This window comes from Bombus pascuorum, chromosome 2 (genome assembly GCF_905332965.1).
Source record: "Bombus pascuorum chromosome 2, iyBomPasc1.1, whole genome shotgun sequence".
Lineage (NCBI taxonomy): Eukaryota > Metazoa > Arthropoda > Insecta > Hymenoptera > Apidae > Bombus > Bombus pascuorum.
Genome location: NC_083489.1, coordinates 18,482,295 through 18,501,493, shown reverse-complemented (window position 1 = coordinate 18,501,493; position 19,199 = coordinate 18,482,295). Strand labels below are relative to the sequence as shown.

Genomic DNA, 19,199 nt, shown 5'->3' with positions numbered 1-19,199 from the left:
TACTCTATATTTTTGAATGTTACTTTCTCTAAAATAGCAGAAACTTTTAGATCAATATATTTTTATTAAAAAAAATAAATAAACATTTTTATAAGTAAAGTATAAATGGTTCTTAAATATTTGGTTTTAGTATATTTTCTTGCTTAATTGTTAGTATTAGAGGAGCATATATTGTATTATAATACAAAATAATTACATATGAATTCATTTGATCTACTTTTATATATTCTGGTGAAATGGGATTCTGAAAATTTAAAACTGCTCCTTGGATTTATATTTGATTTTCAAAAAGTTATTCAACGTACCTTATAGTAATGAAAGCAAAGCCGAAAAAACATCTCTTTCAAAAGATAAAACCTTTCAAGAATCTTTCACAACTGAATAGTAAAAACACAGCCGAAAAGACTATTCTTATAATAATACATATATAATAAGCAATCAAAACGAAGCGAATGTATTAAAAGAAAATTCTTCCGAAATTCTCAGCACTTCAGAAAATGTCTCGAACGTCAAGTATGTGAATCAACATCGACCTACTGCTCTCTACGTTCTACGTAGTATCTTATCTGGCTTGTACCACTTTATAGGTGCTCGCGATCGTGAGCATCCCTGGCGTCTCGTCGGTGACCTCGGCTCTGGATCGAACGTGTTAATCTCTCTTCAGAAAGAGGTTTTCGGCAGAAGGGGGACTTGAGGGGGGGGTCGGAGGATGGGTAGAATAGAGATGGTGGAGATGAAGAGTGAAATTTTGAACGCGGGGCGTGCACACGTATGCGCGCGGGCCACTTTTGATCGTAATCGTGGCACATTGATCAGATTCCCCGCAGGCCTACGCGCGTTCGTACCGCGCGATCCACGGATTCTCTGGATGTTTATAAACGCCAATAACACCGGAGAATTTAATGGAACCGCTTGAACAATTTCGACCGTGGATTCGATTCGTTTGCATCGGTTTGAGTCAAGTAAAAGGGTGTGGTTAAGAGAATATATCAAACGTAGAGAAATTGCATGCGCTGCGAGGAGAAAGTTTCGGGGCTCTGTCGGTAATACAATTGGTAATATAGGATACTATTGAGTGCTATGAAATAGGTCCATACGAAGGACCATCAAACTTCATAGGAATGATTAGGATGATTTTCGATACGAGTACATTATTGTAATGTATTATAATGTTACGAATATATTAGAATTATAATGTATTGTACGTAAAGGTTTTTGGAACTTTGAGAACAATATAATATTGCAACTTTGCTAACTCTGTAAGGAGAAGAGACTGTAACTGTGTATACTGTTTACATAATGAGCTGTGTTGATAATATAACGTGACGTTATTGAATACTACGAAATGAATCCATTTGAAAACTCAGTAATGGGTAGAGTAATTAGGGATATAGGAATATATCGTTTATGTTGCGCAAAATTTTTTGAAACTTCAGTAACATTGTAGCAAGACACGACTATAATGATCATATTGTTAATGGTTTCTATCGACAATACAATAGGATTCTACTAAATCTTATTTTTTTTAGAAATACACATACATGCATGTTGTACAAAAGTTAGTGAAACTTCATTAAGACTGTAATAGACATATTATTAATACACTCAGTACTGTTAATATAACAATAAAATGTTATTGAATATACGGAATGAACATTAAGATGTGCTGAATTGCTTATTGCGACTACGAAAACATCGTATGAATAAAATTATACATTATGCTAACTATCTGAGACTTCATTAGCACGGTAATGAAACACAACTGTAATGGTTATTGTTAAAGCTTGAAACAAGTTGGAAAATGTATACAAAAGTTGCAAGACATTTGTATTAACCTTTGTATTAACTTTGAAAACGTCACAAAAGTACTATGAAGTCTGCTATCTGTTATATTAACAAGCCTCGATAAATTTAATGAGACAACTTTTCGTAATAATTATATATTTAAAACAGTCATTCATCTGTATTAAATACTTTTGTAGTCCCGACAAAATGTATGCATATTTACAGTAAACGTATAATTTCCATACATTTATTGCATTTTTGAATTCATCTTATACGTTACCGACATAACCTCAAATATTACAACGCAAATGAAGCTTCAAGACGTTTCATATAACACGTAATGTATCTATTGTAGTCCCAAATGTTTCTTTCGTTCTATAAGAGAGTAATAGATATACAACATTTTTGTTTTGCTTTATTTTATTGAATTATGTATGATTCATTTCATGCAATTCTAATTGTCCATATGATCCAATAAAATAATATAAAACAAAGAATGCTGTGCATCTATTACTTCCTTATAAAAGGAAAGAAATTTTTGGGACAACCGAACATAAATGTTTTCTAATGTTTTACAGACTTTCATAAGTCACTATATTATCTATTGATAAATATTATTAAATTTTATTTTATCGTCAGTATTATTCTTATCAATAATATTAACCTTCCATAACGCCGTGTAACTTTGGGATTACATAACCTACATAGCTATGTATTGCATATTTGATTTTATGGTTCATCATTATGTTATTGTATTTAATTAGTACTACTATGTATACTGAAGCCAAATAATTGCTTTATTATAACTATTATTTTATTATTAGTTATTAACTTTCGGATTAAAGTAAAAGGTCTCTCAGAGATAAACAGAATTTTACTTATAAAGAGCTGAGAAAAGAAATTCACGTATAAAATAAAAAACTTTATCTTCTGAGTGACGAATATATTAAAGACAGAGAAAAATAATTCTTTTGTATCTTTTGCCCTTTTTTATTTGTAAAAAATATCTACTTATGAATATTAAACAACAGGAAAATAATATTACGCGTTTACTAAGAAATATATCGAAATATCTAAGAAAAGTTACCACATAATATGATTCTCTGAAGTCATGCTTCAATTGAAAGAGAAGGAATAATCTAAAAAGAAAAAAAAACCATATAATATCAGTGAAGTATAATCAAGAATAATAAAAATATTAAAAAATAGTCACATTCGTGTGGTATTTGCACTGAAACATAAACTTGATAAAGAAGGAGTAAAAGTTCGTGGAAAGAGAAATTTAACATTTGGCAAAAAGTGGTGTAAACGTCAGTCGAATACTTGGGGTGAGATTCGAGATTGGTGATTTTTCATTAGGAAATGAAACGAGGGGAAAGGTTGGGAAATACTAGCAACGATAACATTTTAAGAGATATTACGGAAAATAATCTACGACAAACAACAAGAGAAATAGGATTTTGAGCGAGAGAAAGTCATTCTACCATTATTCGTCGCTTGGCACGAATAGGAAAAGTAAAGAAAATGGGTGAAAATGAGTTCCGCGTGAGTTAACCGATATATCTGAGCTTAGACCAATAGATATAACCATCTGGTTATTTCACAGAAATAAATAGAATTTATTCTTCGAAACGTTTCTCATATTTTCTACGAGAAGTTGATTTTACTTGAAAAGTGGAAAATTCTATAGATATGTTGATCTAATGAAAAATGGGGATGCATATCGTAGGAAAATTACTCTCTCGTTTGAAGAAACAAATGAAGAAATCACTTGTGCTGCTGACTATATAGAAATCAATCCTGTTACATAACCTAATAACATGTGACATAAGCAAAAATTTATCGAAGCCATACAACGATTTAAGGAATAAAATATAAAGTTTTAATAAATAAACTGTAAGCCTGGAACGTTTGTAAAGGAGGATGTCAAAAAATGGCCACTTTTCGACCTTCTTGCGAATGATAAATTTGAGAATCTCTGAAGGAACGAAAACCGTTACTAGCGTTTATATGAAATGTGAAGGTGAAACGTAAACTGGGAAAGCTGAAAAAGATGAGTGCAAAGATGAAAAAATGGCAGCCAAACTTATTCATGCGTTATACTTAATCTTCATCTTCTTCGGATTCTGATCCACCTACGAAATAATTCTTTAGAAATTCTGCTGGTAAGTGAATTGAAGTTTGGAATCGAGCAAATCCGAAGTATCATAGAATCGTTGGCTATTGTTCTCGCGTAACAACAATCTGGTACTTCAGATTTGCCCGATTTCAAACTTCAATTGATTTGTCAGCAGAATTTCTAAAGAATTATTATGTCGATATGGACGAATAATCATACTGTAGCTGGAGCAGAATTTGAAAAAAATGAAGATTAAGTGTGTATGTAACGTACGGTAAGTTTGACCCCCTACCACTTTTTCATCTTTACGTTCATTTTTTTCAACTCGCCCATCACGTTTCGGATAAATGCTAATAACAGTTTTCGTTCTTCGAGAAAGATGCTCTTAAATGAACCGTGGTACAAAAATAGCCATTTTTTAACATTCTCCTTTGATTTTTGGATTAATGTGAATTTGAAAATGTTTGAAATATGAAATTTTTAATAATTCCTCAATTAATAAAAAATTACTTGGAAATTTGCAAAGCCGTCGAGCAGAAAAAATAAATTAATATGTTGTACCATCTAAGAATACAGTATTTATATAAAATTGGTTTTATATCTCTTGTAAGACCATTAGTTGGAGGAATTACATTTTCAAGTAACGGAGAAGCAACTTGATACTTGCTGTTGAAACAGAATCCAACAAATAATTCATTATTTACTTCATTAAACTAGGGCAAAAAATAACAGACAAACAATTTTATACCTTCCATAATTAACAGGACAGTTGCGTGTTGTAAACTTGAATTAACGAATATCTGCTGTAGAAACGAAGTTGCAAGGATATCAGTGCAATATAATACCGATTCACGAAAATGCAGCGGTTACTTCATTTACAGCTATCAAGTATGAAGATTCCTGTTTCATTAAACGTACTACGTTTCATTATGACCTTTTGTTTGTTTGGGAAACAAACGTACTGCAAGAAATATCTGCATTTACACGTTTCAATAATTCCCTAATTCACTTTAAATATAATATTTTTCCAATTAAAATTTACCAATATAATTAACTTAACACTAACCTTACCAGGCCTAGTCAAATGACCAGTTTCAAAATTTCATTTGAAGTTGTACATTCATTGTTATTTCTTTCTTTCATCTAACTTTATGTAATTTCTTGTATTAACAAAAATTGAGAAATTGATTGTTCAGATAATATAAGGATTTACATAAAGTCAGATGAACAAAAGGAATAATAATGAATGTACAATTTTAAATTAAAGTTTGAAACTGGGCCTGGTGAGGTTAGTGTCAAAGAAGAAAGAAGTAACATAAACGATAAAATAAAACGCAAATAAAATATAAAAGCGTAGGAAGTGAAATTTAGTGTGAGTATTTATCGCGGAAAGCAATGAATAAATACGATGTAAACATATAGGCATATACGTATAACACGGCGTGAAATACAAAAATTACTGGAAATTTATACGTATATAGATATGGGTATCAATTTTAAATTTCCTTTTGTCTGCTACCGTATATCTATTTTTATATGTCCAATACTATCAAACTGTAGTTTTGTATCGGATAGCGGAGTTTGAAATTATTTAACACAGCGATTTTCAAACCAACGCTGTACGTCGCACGTGCACGATGCACATTATGAAATATTTATCCTCGATGTCAGATTAAATGATTTTGTTGAATAGTTTTATTAAAACCGAAAAAAACATAGTTCATTTGTTTTTAGTATCGTAATTAACCAATCAAGGACCAAGCAGTAAAGTAGCACATAGAATTTGAGTAAACATGACATCATTACACGATGACGAATTTTAGAAGTATAAGAATTTGAAATTTTGAAAATGTTGAAGAATTAAAATTTTAGTATTGCGTACAATCAAAAATGAGAATGGTGGTACTAAAATTGTTCAATCTCGATATCGATATCTATCTATTTTTACATTTTACTCTACTTAACCTCACTTTTCGTATCGTTCCATAAATATTACTTTCAGAAATTACTAAAAAAGTAACGAAGCCTAAAGTGTATCAAACCAATCCCAACCTCAAATCTCTCTCTCAAAAAACAAACGAACAGTGACCCAACAAAAGAAGAAGAACACAACTCCAACAATGAAGGAAACGACAACCTAACCCTTACAACTCATAGCAAAGTTATGTTTAACTAACGAAAGATGTTCTTACTTCGACAGGCGAATGTAGTGAAGCTGTGTGCGGGAACGAGAGAAAGATCGTGTTAGATGGAGTAGTTGGCATGAAAGTTTAACGAAGTGTTCAGAAAAGGTAATCGTAATAGGCAGCGAAAGGAGAAAAAGAACCTGTCTTTACCGGAAACGGAACTGGTAACTGATGTAATCGAGTGATTAAATAATTAATTCATAACCCTCATAGATTTCAATGACGAAAAAAAAAAAAGAAGAAGAATCAAACAAAAAATAGAAAAAGAGAAAGAGGTAGAAGGAGAAGAAAAAGAGCAACCACGTCTGTATCAGGAACGAAACTGATGGCTGATGTAATCGAATGATTAAGATATTGATTCATAAGCTTCATAGATTTCAACGACGGAAAAAGCGAGAGAAATCAAGCAAAAGATAGAGAAAGAAAAAGAAATAAAATGCAGCAGTACCTGTATTGGAAACTAAACTGATGGCTGATGTAATCGAGTGATTAAAATATTGATACATAGGCCTTATGGATTATACCGACAAAGAAAAAGAAGAAGTCAAAGAAAAAATAGAAAAAGAAAAAGAAAAAAAGAAAAGAAGAAAAAGAAAAAGGAAAAGGAAATGCAGCTATGTCTATATCGGAAACGGAACTGATGACTAATGTAATCGAGTGATTAAAAAATTGATTCATAAGCCTCATGGATTTCAACGACAAAAAGAAAGAAAAGGAAGAAGAAGAAAAAAGGGGAAGAAGAAGAAGAAGAAGGGGAAGAAAAAAAAATTAATCCGATCGTTCTGCACGGTCACCTCGTCCACGGTGGGCGTCGAGTGAATCGTGAAAGAGAAACTCCCCAGTGGAAACCCGCCTAAAAGGTGGTCGGAGGAAAAATAACAAAAGGAAGAGTTTGAGCAAGAAGTAAAAATGGACGCTGCTGAAGTTGGAACAGACGAAAAAAGAATAGGTGGAGCACTTTGGTCGAAGGAGGAAAGGAGGGGAAGGAGAGGGAAGAGTAGTGGTGGGGGAAGTTGGAGATCGAAAAAGTTTTTTTATCGACTAATTGGTTCATTGCCTTATTGAATATAGTAGAAATGGTATTGGACAGGAAAATAATAACGGAAAAGAAATCGGTCTCGTTGGAATTAGGAGAATCGGAAGGGCAACAATAGGATGAATGTGAAACATGAAATATACAATACATATATCTAATTCATAAAGCGGTGGATACTCACATCAGTTGCATGTGTTAATTTAGATGATCTTTAAATGCGCATACAAGTCATTAATAGGATTAACTAATTATAGAAGCAAAACGGTAATCTAATTGCAATAACAAGATAGGTTAGGTTCAATCATATAAACTTGATAAAAGGAAAGTATGCAGTGAAGATGGCGAATGTTTCTCAAGATTAACAGTAGTCGTAACGTAAGAAAAATATACTATCATTCAGAAATCAGATATATCACTACCATGCGTCAATTTGTATATTTTTAAAACACGGTAATATAAATTGTTATTATTAGTAGGATTAGCTAACTATGAGAGTAACGGGATTAACTCGTCCTGTAGACCCTACATATAGAAAGCACGATATACAGTAACACAGTGGATATTTATAACAGTTTATCAAATTATTCAACAATTATTATTTGTCTTTTCGAAATGGATTCATTTTTTAGCAATAAATACTATAATAATACGAACTATAATGCACTTAGATCTAGGAAAAGAACAGAGGATTATATAACTTTTTTTAATGAGATATGTAGTCCATTAATCTTTTTCTTGGGTCCGCCGATTAATACTTTAATTTACGACCTCACTATATCTCTTCCACCAACTATACATTCAGGCTAGGGATAAATGACCGTTATAATTACAAGATGAAGCTGACACTTATTAACCGGGTGTAATAAAAGGAAAACTAAATTATATTATATCTCAAAAATCTTATCATAGACCTGTTTTAAGAAAAACTATATAACTTGTAATGAAAAAATATATACTTGTTCAAGAAAAAATTCATATACATCAAAAATAGATAATTATTTTTTATCTTTCCTAGATATACAATATACACTTTAAGGTTAAGTTTATCTATTCATTCGAAAATTGTGAATAATATTTATTTACAATAAAATTCACTATATCTTTTGAAATCATGCTTGAATTAATGAAAAAAGGTTAAGAATGGAAAATTATATATCCTTTATATTTTATTTCACTTCTACCATGAAAATTAAATAAGCGTTCCTTTATTGCTAACACTCCTCTATTCAAACAAAGGCCATTATCATATCATGTCATGTATTGTGTTTTCTTACAATGCTAATAAAATTTTAAAATGTTTTATACAGTAAATACAATATGAACATAAAAGTTTTTATGATAAACAAGCAAGTACTTTTATAAGCCAGTCCATGTCAATAGGTATGACTTAAAAGATTAAATCTGGCAAATGTTTGGCGACTTATGAAAGGCGTTGTACTTCTGTGACCTTCGATAAAGGATATAATTAGAGAAATCGTTTTGAAGGGATTTTCCTCCCAAGGGATATACTTATACTTCCGGTGAAGAGTTTGGAAGGAATGTAATAACTCTAGGAACATTAAATCTTCCGCTAACTTTCTCATCGATCGGAAATTAATTACGCCGGAAGTCTGGTTAACGCCCGCGGGACTGATTCTTCGTGACTTCCCCTTTTCGCCGCACAGCTCCGCGTTTTTTCTATTTTCTTGCTACTTTTAAATGCTTCAGAGAGAAAACATCTCTTACAAATTCGTATACACATATTTTACAATTCAATCAAAATATCTTTGCAACTGTGAAGATAGTAAATAAAAAATAACTGTTTTAATGAAAATTTAGTGACTTTTGTGGCACATAAATCTGTACAGCGAAATTATTAAAAAATTGGACTGTACAAATAAAGAAATATCTCATCCGTTACGTTTATTTTAAAAAATATGCGATATCTCATTGTAAATATAGATATATATGTCACAAAATGTTACTATTGCAGTTAAAAGTATAAAAAATATCAAAACTCAAGATGCTGAAACATTAACCAAAAATAATATCATAATATTTGAAAGTCTTTAATTTTCATGTCCTTTGTATATTTAACTGCTATAGTAATAATATTTTAACATGTATAGATGCGATATACAAAAGTTAATTATAATTGTTAAAGAATAGAATTTAATTTGCGTGTGTTTGACTGCTACATTGAACGCTATTTTTTAATAATTATAACTGATTTTTTTACATTTCTACCAAACGATACAATACAATGAAGTGAATAGTATCTGTTTCATTGTTGCTAACTATAAGTTTATGTCCATTAGAATCTTAGTATAGAATAACTTTTATGAATAAGAGAAAGATACCTGATCGCCAAGTCCCTATATAAGTCAACAATTCTTAATATCTCTATAGCAATGTGCCATTTTGCAAAAGATTTTAAATCCAGATATCCATCCACGCTTTGCCGTGGTGCATGCATGACTAGTACGGCCCACGCGACAGAAACCGCGTCGACACAATCATGCAGTTAATCCCATCGCAAACTTCTCCAAACCGAACTTGCAAAACTCACAATCCCTCCTCAAACAATACTACCTCCCTTGAAACACCTACAACGACCACGAATATTCATCACCAGTGTACTCGATTGACAACTCAAGAAGTAACAACGTAAAATACTAAAGCAAATATACAATCAAAAGAGTCGCAAAATAGATGAAAAAAACTTTTATTTATTTGAACGAAATTTTAATAATTAACCTATTAATCAAAGAAGATAATTTACTTCGTCAAACGGATTCTTAACCTTTCATACATAATAACTGCTTTACTTACGATATAGTATATATGTATAGTATAATACGTAATGTAATTCCAGCTGAAAATTTGGAAAAATAGATTTACAAAGGTGAAACTCGATCTATTTGATTCATTCTTAATGTTTTGATTATAGCCATTTCTCATTAAACTCAGCTAATAGGTTAAGCTAACTGCTGGCGGTTGAACTCATGCACACTAACGTGAAAGTCTGTTATACGAACGTCAATTCTGTTGGTTAATAACATAAATTCATCTTGTTTCTATATTTACAACAATACATGTAATAACAACGGGACTAATTTACTACACAATATAATTTAAGTTCACATATGTTACAACACATCACATATATACAAATTATTTACCCACCAACAGAGTCACCTGAATAGAAATCTATTCTAACCAAATAAATAAAACAAATAAAACACCAAATTACAAGGGAAGGATAAACCTAATCCAAATCGAAGAGTTAAAAGAAGAAGGAAATTGAAAAAAAGCGAAGAAGAAAGCAAGGGGAAGAAAAAAGGGAAGAAAGGCAACATCAAGACCATAGTGTGTGTAGCGCAGGTGTTGACACACTGTCTGGCGTTGAACGAGAGGGATATGCGTGGAAGAGGGAAGGGAACTGATACACCAGAAGCAGCCTGTTTGAAGGGGGAATAGGCGAGATAAATAACGGTGAAGAGGAGTGGTGGCGTGTAGAGGAGGGACGAGTTGGTAGAATGACAAAGAAGGGACGGTATATGAGAGAAAAAGGGAGACATTGAGCACTGTAAAGTCGATAGGGTAGGTAGAGAACGCTAGAGTAGTAATGGTGGGGATAAAGAGTGAGGACACGAATGAAGAGTGTGGACGCGAATGAAGAGAGAAGAGGGGGAGGAGAACGATGGGATAGAAAAGATGAAAACGAGAGGACAGGAGGTAAGTGGGGTAGGGGGTAGGGGACAGCAGTTGGAGGGACGATGGAAAATTGCGTATACCGGGCCGAAGGATAGAGCGGGAAAGTGGGCGTGCTCTGTTGCATGGAAGGTGACAGAGATAATGGGCATGAGGAAGAGGAACGAGAGTAAAAATGAGTGAAAGACAGTGGAAAAGCCTGCGAATTGTAAAGACAGACGCGGTGGTACACAAAGAGCCAGCTGCCAGAGAGAACTGACACTCTTAAGAAGGATGGACGGAAAAGACAATGCTTCGTTGGGTGGGAAAAGGATGGACGAGGCAGATGTGTATAGGAGGGGAAACAGGAGGAAGTTCAAGAGATAGAGGAAGAGAGGAAGAGAAGAAGAAAAGAGAGGAACGAGTCAGGTGGAATTGTAAAAAGGAATGTAGAAAAGGTTGGAAACAAAGAGGGATGTATGTGCAAAAGGATTTGAGGAAAAAAAAGAAAAAAAAATGAAAATGAAGAGAAAGAGAGAAACGAACGAAAAGTATTGAGACGGAGGAATTAGGTAGACGAATTGGTGAAATAGTTTTATTCATTGTCTTCAAGCGAAGAATCTACTCTAAGATACTGGAGTTGTTAGAGATAAGGGTGTAGAAGTTGATTAAGAGGGTAGACCTGGTAATGAAATGAATAATAAAATGGGCTACCACTAATTGAATATCAATGATACATATAAGATACCGGGGGACCGCAAAAGAGAAAGAATCGTTCCGTAATTGAATACTACCTGATTCGGAATACAGTTCCAGAACAGAGTAAGGAAACTTTCCCGTAAAAATGAACGAGGACGACGATAGTAGCGAGGAAAAGGAGTTTTCGGGAATTCCAGCGCGATCAAAATTCAGTGAGAGCGTAAATTTGTAAAGACACGGACGAAAGCCGCGGTTCTCGTTCCGTATGCCGTGGAGCGTGGCGACCGCTTCTTCGGGAAATAATTGAATAATTCATTTCGTAAACTACAATTTGAATAATTTCGAGTCTATTCGCGGGAATTCGCTCGCCTCGTTGGTAATACGTGTATAAAAGGATACTCGTTAGCAGGGAGGAAATTAAAAAAACGAGAACAGAGAGAGAAACGAGTATGAAAGAAATAGGGGGAGGGGAGGGAGAGGAGAAAGAAAGGAAAAGAAAAAATGGAAACGTGGCGGTTGGGAAAATTAACCTTGCTTCTGGAGGCAGGTGGTTCCCGCAAATATTCCTTTAACCTAGTTAGAAAAAATTACATAATTAAGTGGCCGATATGACCACTTCTGACTCTGATCTTGCGTCATGCGAACAATGTTTCGTAATTCACTGTACCTAGCGTAGAAAATTCTGTTTTCACCCTCCTCTCCCGTCATCGCACCCTATATTTTATTCCTTTATCGTTTTGTAGTTTCTATATGATTGGGGGAATTTTTCTGCTAACATGAAATTAAATCGGATACTACTATACCGGTATAGGTAACAGAAAATATGAAAAAGACGCGATTCCGTGTTCTTGTGATCGGGATTAAAGTTATATACGTTTATCCGTGTCTCACGTTAATGGTGATCAATAACGTTCTGCCCGCCCTACTTTCGGCTCTTTCTTTTTCTGCGATAATTTATACGAAAGGGCATAAAATGATTTGCACAACACACACAAACACACACAAACACACAATGTATACACACGTATATACAGTCATATATCAAAAATGCAATACCTCGTGGTCATGGGTCCAATAAATGGCAGTCGGTGGTTCGGGGCTGTGACGTACCACGCAAGTGAGATTCATGGTGCTGTCCTTGTTTATGAACATCTCTGGTTCTCCAACGATCGACGTGACGGGTTCTGGACAATAGAAAATAAAGGAAAATATGACTCGCCATGCGTAATAATTTCTCTTCGAATCGAACAAAAATAAACAAGAAAAGAACGATGTGAAACTGAACCGGCCAATGAGGAAGGGAATATATAAAACATACGCTATGTTCCTCTTTCATAAGGTGAAATTCACGCGGCGATGTTGTGCACACAAATTGGCTGCACGTACAATTGACGAGAAAAAAAACAACTGTTTAATTGAAATTCACAGTAAAGTCAAAATTGTGAAAGAATTCTCTATAGCTACGCTTGATTGCACGCGGCAAATTGTACAATTGCTTATGGACACGCTGGTCGTCGATTCAATAGCTGTTCGACTGAAATGAAATTAACGAGTATCCGGTGACGAAACAAGAGAGACAGGCTGATTCGACGGGAAGATTGCGAAACACAAACACACGAATGAAGAGTAAAGAACAGTATAGATGTGAACTTACCGACGACGGAGAGATGCATCGAATGGCCGATTGGTGGTGTCGTTGACACTTGACACTCGTAGATCCCGGAATCACGACGCTGAGGATATTTCACTTGGAGCGTCCAGTCTTCGGTTCTGGGAAAGTGTGATGCCACGAATCTTTGGTCGGATGTATACGTTTCAACGCCAACAGTTAAAAGATGGATATCCCTGTGCCTTACCCAGGAAACCTACATACAGGACAGGCACACGCCATATATATATATACACGTATACACGTGTTGTAGCATACAAAGGATCAGAACACGTAGTAAGCACAAATCTCATAAGGTGAGCATAAAGCAGATTTGAAAGCGGATCAATGGTGACCAGCGGTGCTATCATGTGTAAGTAGATGCCGTTGAATAATAAAACGACCATCGACGTGTAATTTTGCGTGCAAAACTATTTAAAGTTGAAATCAAACACTTGCGTTTAACTATCAATTCGCATGAATAACTGCTGGAAATTGATTCCATCTCTGATATCCGATAAGCGGCGGTTTAAATAATATTCTCTATCGGCTACCGAGAGATAGTCGTATATACCGATTATTTGTTGACTTTTCCATCGAATAACCGAGGAATGCTTTTTTAAGCCGTGGCTAATACGCGTATCGATGTTAATTCGAACAATAGAGTTTTCCTCCCACCAGGGGTGAGGAAAGAGGAAAAAAAGGAAACACAGACAATCATAGAGATTTACTGTACCGTATTTTCCAGGGAATGTTCAAAAAACTGTGTAACGTATCTCTCTGATTCTCATATTATCTGACGCGTAAAAACCACTCGATGGGAATTCCGCGCCGATGACACGTATCACAGGTGTGTGTACACGTGCGCACCGTAAGAAATGTGATGTTGCCAGGACAACAACGACAGCGTAGATAACTGTAATTAATGCTCCTGTAACGCGTCCTGATATATTCACAAACATCAATTTGCATCAGTTGGACACACCGATTGTTGTCGACTAAATAATTATTAACGTTATCCGCTACATGACAAACTTTTTGTCTGTGTGGGTCTCACGTATACGACACACATACCGGAACAAAATGCGATCCGATATGCACGTGTGTATATATGTACATGAAAACCGTTGAATATGCATCATTCGATATACAGACTCTCTGTCTCTCTGTCTGTCCTTCTCTCCCTCTTTCTCTCTCTCTCTCTCTCTTTCATAGAGTCAGAGTAAAACGTTCGTACTTCACGCCTTCAGCGATCGTCATTGATTGCACGCTGATGGTTTAATGCCATTTGTTGTTCTGGCTCGTTAAACCACGTTTCCCTGACATGCGCGCGCGCTCGTGTGTGCTTCTAAATAGACTACAAATTAGTATTTAGGACATACCGATAATCGGTACGTCGGTACGTCGGTACGTCGTCATCGCACAAAGGAATATTAATGAAAAAGACGTGACGGATAACCGTGGATCCTGGCTATATATACGGAGACGAATGAAACGCCACCTTGTTAGACTTTTATAAAACGCACTTACTCAAGACCTTACCCATCGTATCCTGACCAATTGTAATTAACCAGTAACTATTTAAAATTCAAGTAGAACTTAAAACGTTACTTGCAATTAAAGCTGACTGAAGATGGGTTGCCCAGGCTTGCATGAGAATTATAGCGTTCGGTAGAACCGGTAGACTGAGCAGTAGACTTTCGAAAAGGAGACGCGCGTGTACCGCGATGAATTATGCACCGGATCCCGTAAGTAGCTTGATGGAACCCTGATATGTGCATTTACCGCACGACACGTGATCTCTTCGCGTGCTCTCGACTATGCCTGTTACGTCGACAGTGCTTTTTTCGATACACCATAATATCCTTTCTTCTCTAATGAGAGACTTATGACTTGTGTGACCCCAGCAACAGCATAGAAAGAAGTAAAGGTAGAACGGAAAAAAAGAGACGAAGAGAGAGAAAAAAAGAAACTTTTTTTGAAAACAAAGTGCACTCTGTACAGCGTTATCGGTGCTTCGTGAAAGAAAGGTTGAAGAGGAAGCACGGACAGGGATTAAAGGAGACGGGATAGGTGGAAGGAGTGGAGGGTGCGCGAAATAAAAACTGCTCGGCCGTGCGTATTATAAAAAAGCAAAGCTTTCTGTTTTACTTAAATTTCTCCGGTAAATAGGGGAACTATATGTAACGGAAAAACGAACGATAGAAAAGAAATAGGAAACTTCGCTCTTGTACCTATCTGTATCGCGATAGCTAACTTCGACTCCGTTATACCGTAACTGTCTAATGGCCGAACTTAAATTGTACATTTCGCTACATTATGCAATATATATCAGATCGATTCTTTCGCCTTTTTCTCTCTTTCAGAAACACAACCGCATTATACTCTCTTTCAAAATCGTCATTAACTCCATCGAGCACATATACCTGAGTTTAAAAGACGCTGCTGTTGCCATCCCATTAACGTTTCCAAGCGAAAGTAATTACGAAGAGAAAAATCTCCGCGAATTATCGAATTTCTATCCGTTGCTGACAGCCGATAATCTCGTTCGCGGACAGAGACCACGTGACTCGCATCTTTAATAGAGGAGAGATTACCTACCGTACGATCGCCCAGATTCCGTACTCGACAGGTGAGGGTGGCCGTTTTGCCAACCAGCGCGGTGACATTCCGTGACGCTGAGATGTCAAAGTAAGGTCCACGGTCGAGTGGTTCCAGTGCCCGATTCTCGTGCATCTCGGAATCGGATGTGCTCCGGGCGAGTCTTTGCACTTTAAGAAGAAACATACACGGAACAAAACCAAAACAACCTCGCGCGCGTACATGTAAAGATTATATATATATATATATATATATATACACACGGACACACACAAACACATACATAGAAACAAACACATATAAATGCAGAGAAAAGCAGCTTTCAATGGGCTCGCTTCAATCTCCAGATTGCGGTGGATTGTTCTTTGACCCGAAAGATTATTTCCCGTGCTTCGTTGCACCGCGAGCCGCTATAAGGCCGGAAATCGCGAGTAGAATAGAGAAAAGAGGAAATGTTCGCCACGTTTCGTCATTCGTTATCGGAATTTTGTTAACTCCTCGTGTTTACCGCGGAACTCTCGTACGCGCCAGAGGAGGCGTGTACGATATACGGGCCAGAAGTGGCAAGAAATCATTTTAACGTGTCCCGAAGTGGTACGCGGTAAAAGGCCACGTATATAATACATACGTACATATGTATATCTGCACGTACACATGTACGTGCATTTCCTATTTTCGGATTCGGACATAGACCTTGCCTACGTTTCGTCATACAGTATTAAAGTAACTCGGTAAAGTTTCAACGCAGCAGTTTCAGAAACTACTTTATCTCATAATACGTGGCAGTGAACTATCGCTGGCAACCCGTTCCGTCACTTTTCTCTCTTTTGTGCGTATCCCGGTGGAAAAATATATCGCACCCCAAGTAGCAGCAGCAGCCGTCGCGTTATTATAACGAATGTTCCCAATATTTTCATCGCAGTACCCGTCGTTGCTCGTGTAACCGCGATTATATTCGTATTCGTTGTACCTGAAACGGCGTGCTTTATTCGCCCTGTTTCATACCGCTTGCAATCAGCAGGGTATACACACGAGAAATTACCTCTTTTTCTCATTACCTATTATTTTCAATCTAAACAATTTTTCAAAGGGAAATTCTTTTCAAACCACGGGGGCGAGGTTGAGTGGCGGGGTGAAAATTCAGTTAAATCGTTTTAAAAAGCATCATTGTTCGGGCAAACTACGATTACGCAAACCGATTCAAAAAACAATCCGCCTTGAACAGTTAAACACGTGGCTGATGAATTTCCACTTACCCGAAAACAATAGACCCAGAGTAAAAAATAAACTCTTCATTTTTTGTTTCTCTCTCTCATATTCGGTCCACGATGTCGCTTGATAGAACCGTCGCGTTTTTCAAAAAAATCCACCACAATCTTTGTTTCAACCGGCGAGATGTATGGGAAAAAGGAAAAGGAATGGAATAGTAATACGAGGTTTATATGAGACGAGATAGTGGGAGATAAAGGAGTTTTCGCGTTCTCCGCGATCACTCTTCCTCGAGACCAGACTTTCACTTATCAATTGTTTCCATCGAACTGATCCATCTCAACCGCGATGCTTTAATCTTCTCCCTGGTATGGTGCAATAATCCAAAATCGAGCGTTCGATACAGCATTTCGCGATACAAAGACTAGTGTAGAGATCAAACTCGTGAAAAGAGATACGAATCGATAAGCATCCGATTTTCCTTTAGTTTTTCACTGAATGTCGCCATTATGTCTCCGCTATTCGAGATCTACGCGTTAGCATGCATAGAAATCGCCCCCGATACTTCTTCCTCATAATAGTCCGTCTCGCTCCCACTTACGTGACACTAGTGCTTCTCTCTTCCCGCTGGAACGTGTCTTTATCCGTGAACTACTTAATTGACCAATGGTACATAGATGAACAAAACCTCTCTTTTTTACTTCTTTGAAATTCTTTGAAATTGAGGAACAAAAACAACTAAAAGAAAGGGATATTCATTCGACGACTTGTACACCGTGTTCTTATAATATATATTCTACTATGCAAATCGAACGATCTCAACTGATTTTCATTCTTCTGTACGTAGCAACGGGCGGTGGAAAAAACAGAGAAGTCTAAGCGTAATCTCACGTTCTACTCGTATTTTGTTACTAAACGAAGCGAACGATTAACGTAAAGTAGATGATCTAATTCTTCTGATTCATGGACCGTGTTGTCGAACGAATTGGAAAAAGAGGAGTATGCGTCTGAAGCGTGTGCGCGGATGGATCTTCTCTCCTTAGTGAGTTTAGTATGTTGAACAAGGAGCGCGGCGAGCGTAGACAGAGCACGATAAAACTCGTGTACGAGTATCCGAGCGAAACTGACAGTGCATGCGACACGGCCCGGGAGAGACGCCCTGCCATCTGTCCTTGCACACGCCCCGCTTTCCCTCTCCCGAAGTCAACGGGAAGATGGGGTAGACATCGTCCGGCGCAAGCGTATCCCTTTGGTTCTATTACAGGCACGCACACAACGATGCATAACGGGGTGAGCGTGCAGCATCCCTAGTCAAGAATCGAATTCCATACCGGACCGATCGTCGTCCTCGTCGTCGTCATTGTCGTACACGTGTCACACGCACCAACACACGTTATGCACCGTAACAAATTTCATGCAGCGCAACGCAAAGTAAGAGTAAAAGAGAGAAAGGTAAAAGAGAGAGAGAAAGAGAGAGAGAGAGAGAAGAGTCAGTCTTTTGCATCGTTTTCCACGTAAACGGGCTGGATCGAGCTTATCGCTTCGATCGCGGTCCGTATGAAAGACAGTAAACAAAACGAGGTTGTTTCCTCGAATGTTTTTGATCATTGAAATTGCTCGGACCTGGCTATCGAATGTCGTACTATACTCATCGTAATGCGCGCTTTAAAAATGCCAAAATATTTATCGTTTATGCAGTGTTTGCAACTATCAATGTATTACCATGACCTCTTTGAACGTACGTTTGATAAATAAATTTTCAAAATAAATTGAAATCACTTCTCGTCATTTTCGGATTTTTGAATTTTGTCATTTATTAAATTTAATAAACAATTAATGAAAACCTATTAATTATATTTCTGTTGTATTTATTCAAATTTAATGATTGAAACTTCCATCCTTTAAATATGTATATATTATATAGCGTGTTATAGATACAAGTATGTTAGATACATGATATACATATGTATATACGTATAGATACAAACGATACGCGTAAATCTCGAGAAAATTTGCCGTTCAAAGGAGACATTATGTGAATCTGCTTGGGACGAGAAAAGACTGAGATAGGGTGCTCACTTTAGGAAATCTTCCATGGAACAAGATTCTGGCTAATCTCGGATATTTCGTGTTAGCGGGACAGATGTTGGGTATATCTACGTTTACTTAAGGAACGTCGTTGCACATTTTTCACTGAACGTCAAGATGGTTTTACAAGAAGAGGTTGAATAATGGGCGTTTGTA

At 36.3% G+C, this 19,199-nt stretch overlaps 1 protein-coding gene across 6 annotated transcripts in view; it reads right to left on the bottom strand.

The window, feature by feature from the left end:
- Nucleotides 1–18,106, bottom strand: part of LOC132916820 (lachesin-like) — a 61,921-nt gene extending 43,815 nt beyond the window's left edge. For 4 of the 6 annotated variants that reach the window (XR_009660202.1, XM_060977172.1, XM_060977171.1 and 1 more), the window contains exons 1-4: nucleotides 17,003–18,105; nucleotides 15,747–15,916; nucleotides 13,152–13,362; nucleotides 12,554–12,681 (exon numbers count right to left, since the gene is read on the bottom strand). Coding sequence is in view for 4 of the 6 variants with exons in the window: in XM_060977172.1 (XP_060833155.1) it covers nucleotides 12,554–12,681; nucleotides 13,152–13,362; nucleotides 15,747–15,916; nucleotides 17,003–17,042 (549 nt within the window). In the remaining 2 variants the exon portion in view is untranslated. Of the gene's footprint in view, nucleotides 1–12,553; nucleotides 12,682–13,151; nucleotides 13,363–15,746; nucleotides 15,917–17,002 lie in introns of all 6 variants that reach the window. The other 2 variants (XR_009660203.1, XM_060977173.1) reach the window with 1 other exon arrangement.
- Nucleotides 18,107–19,199: the final 1,093 nt, after the last annotated feature.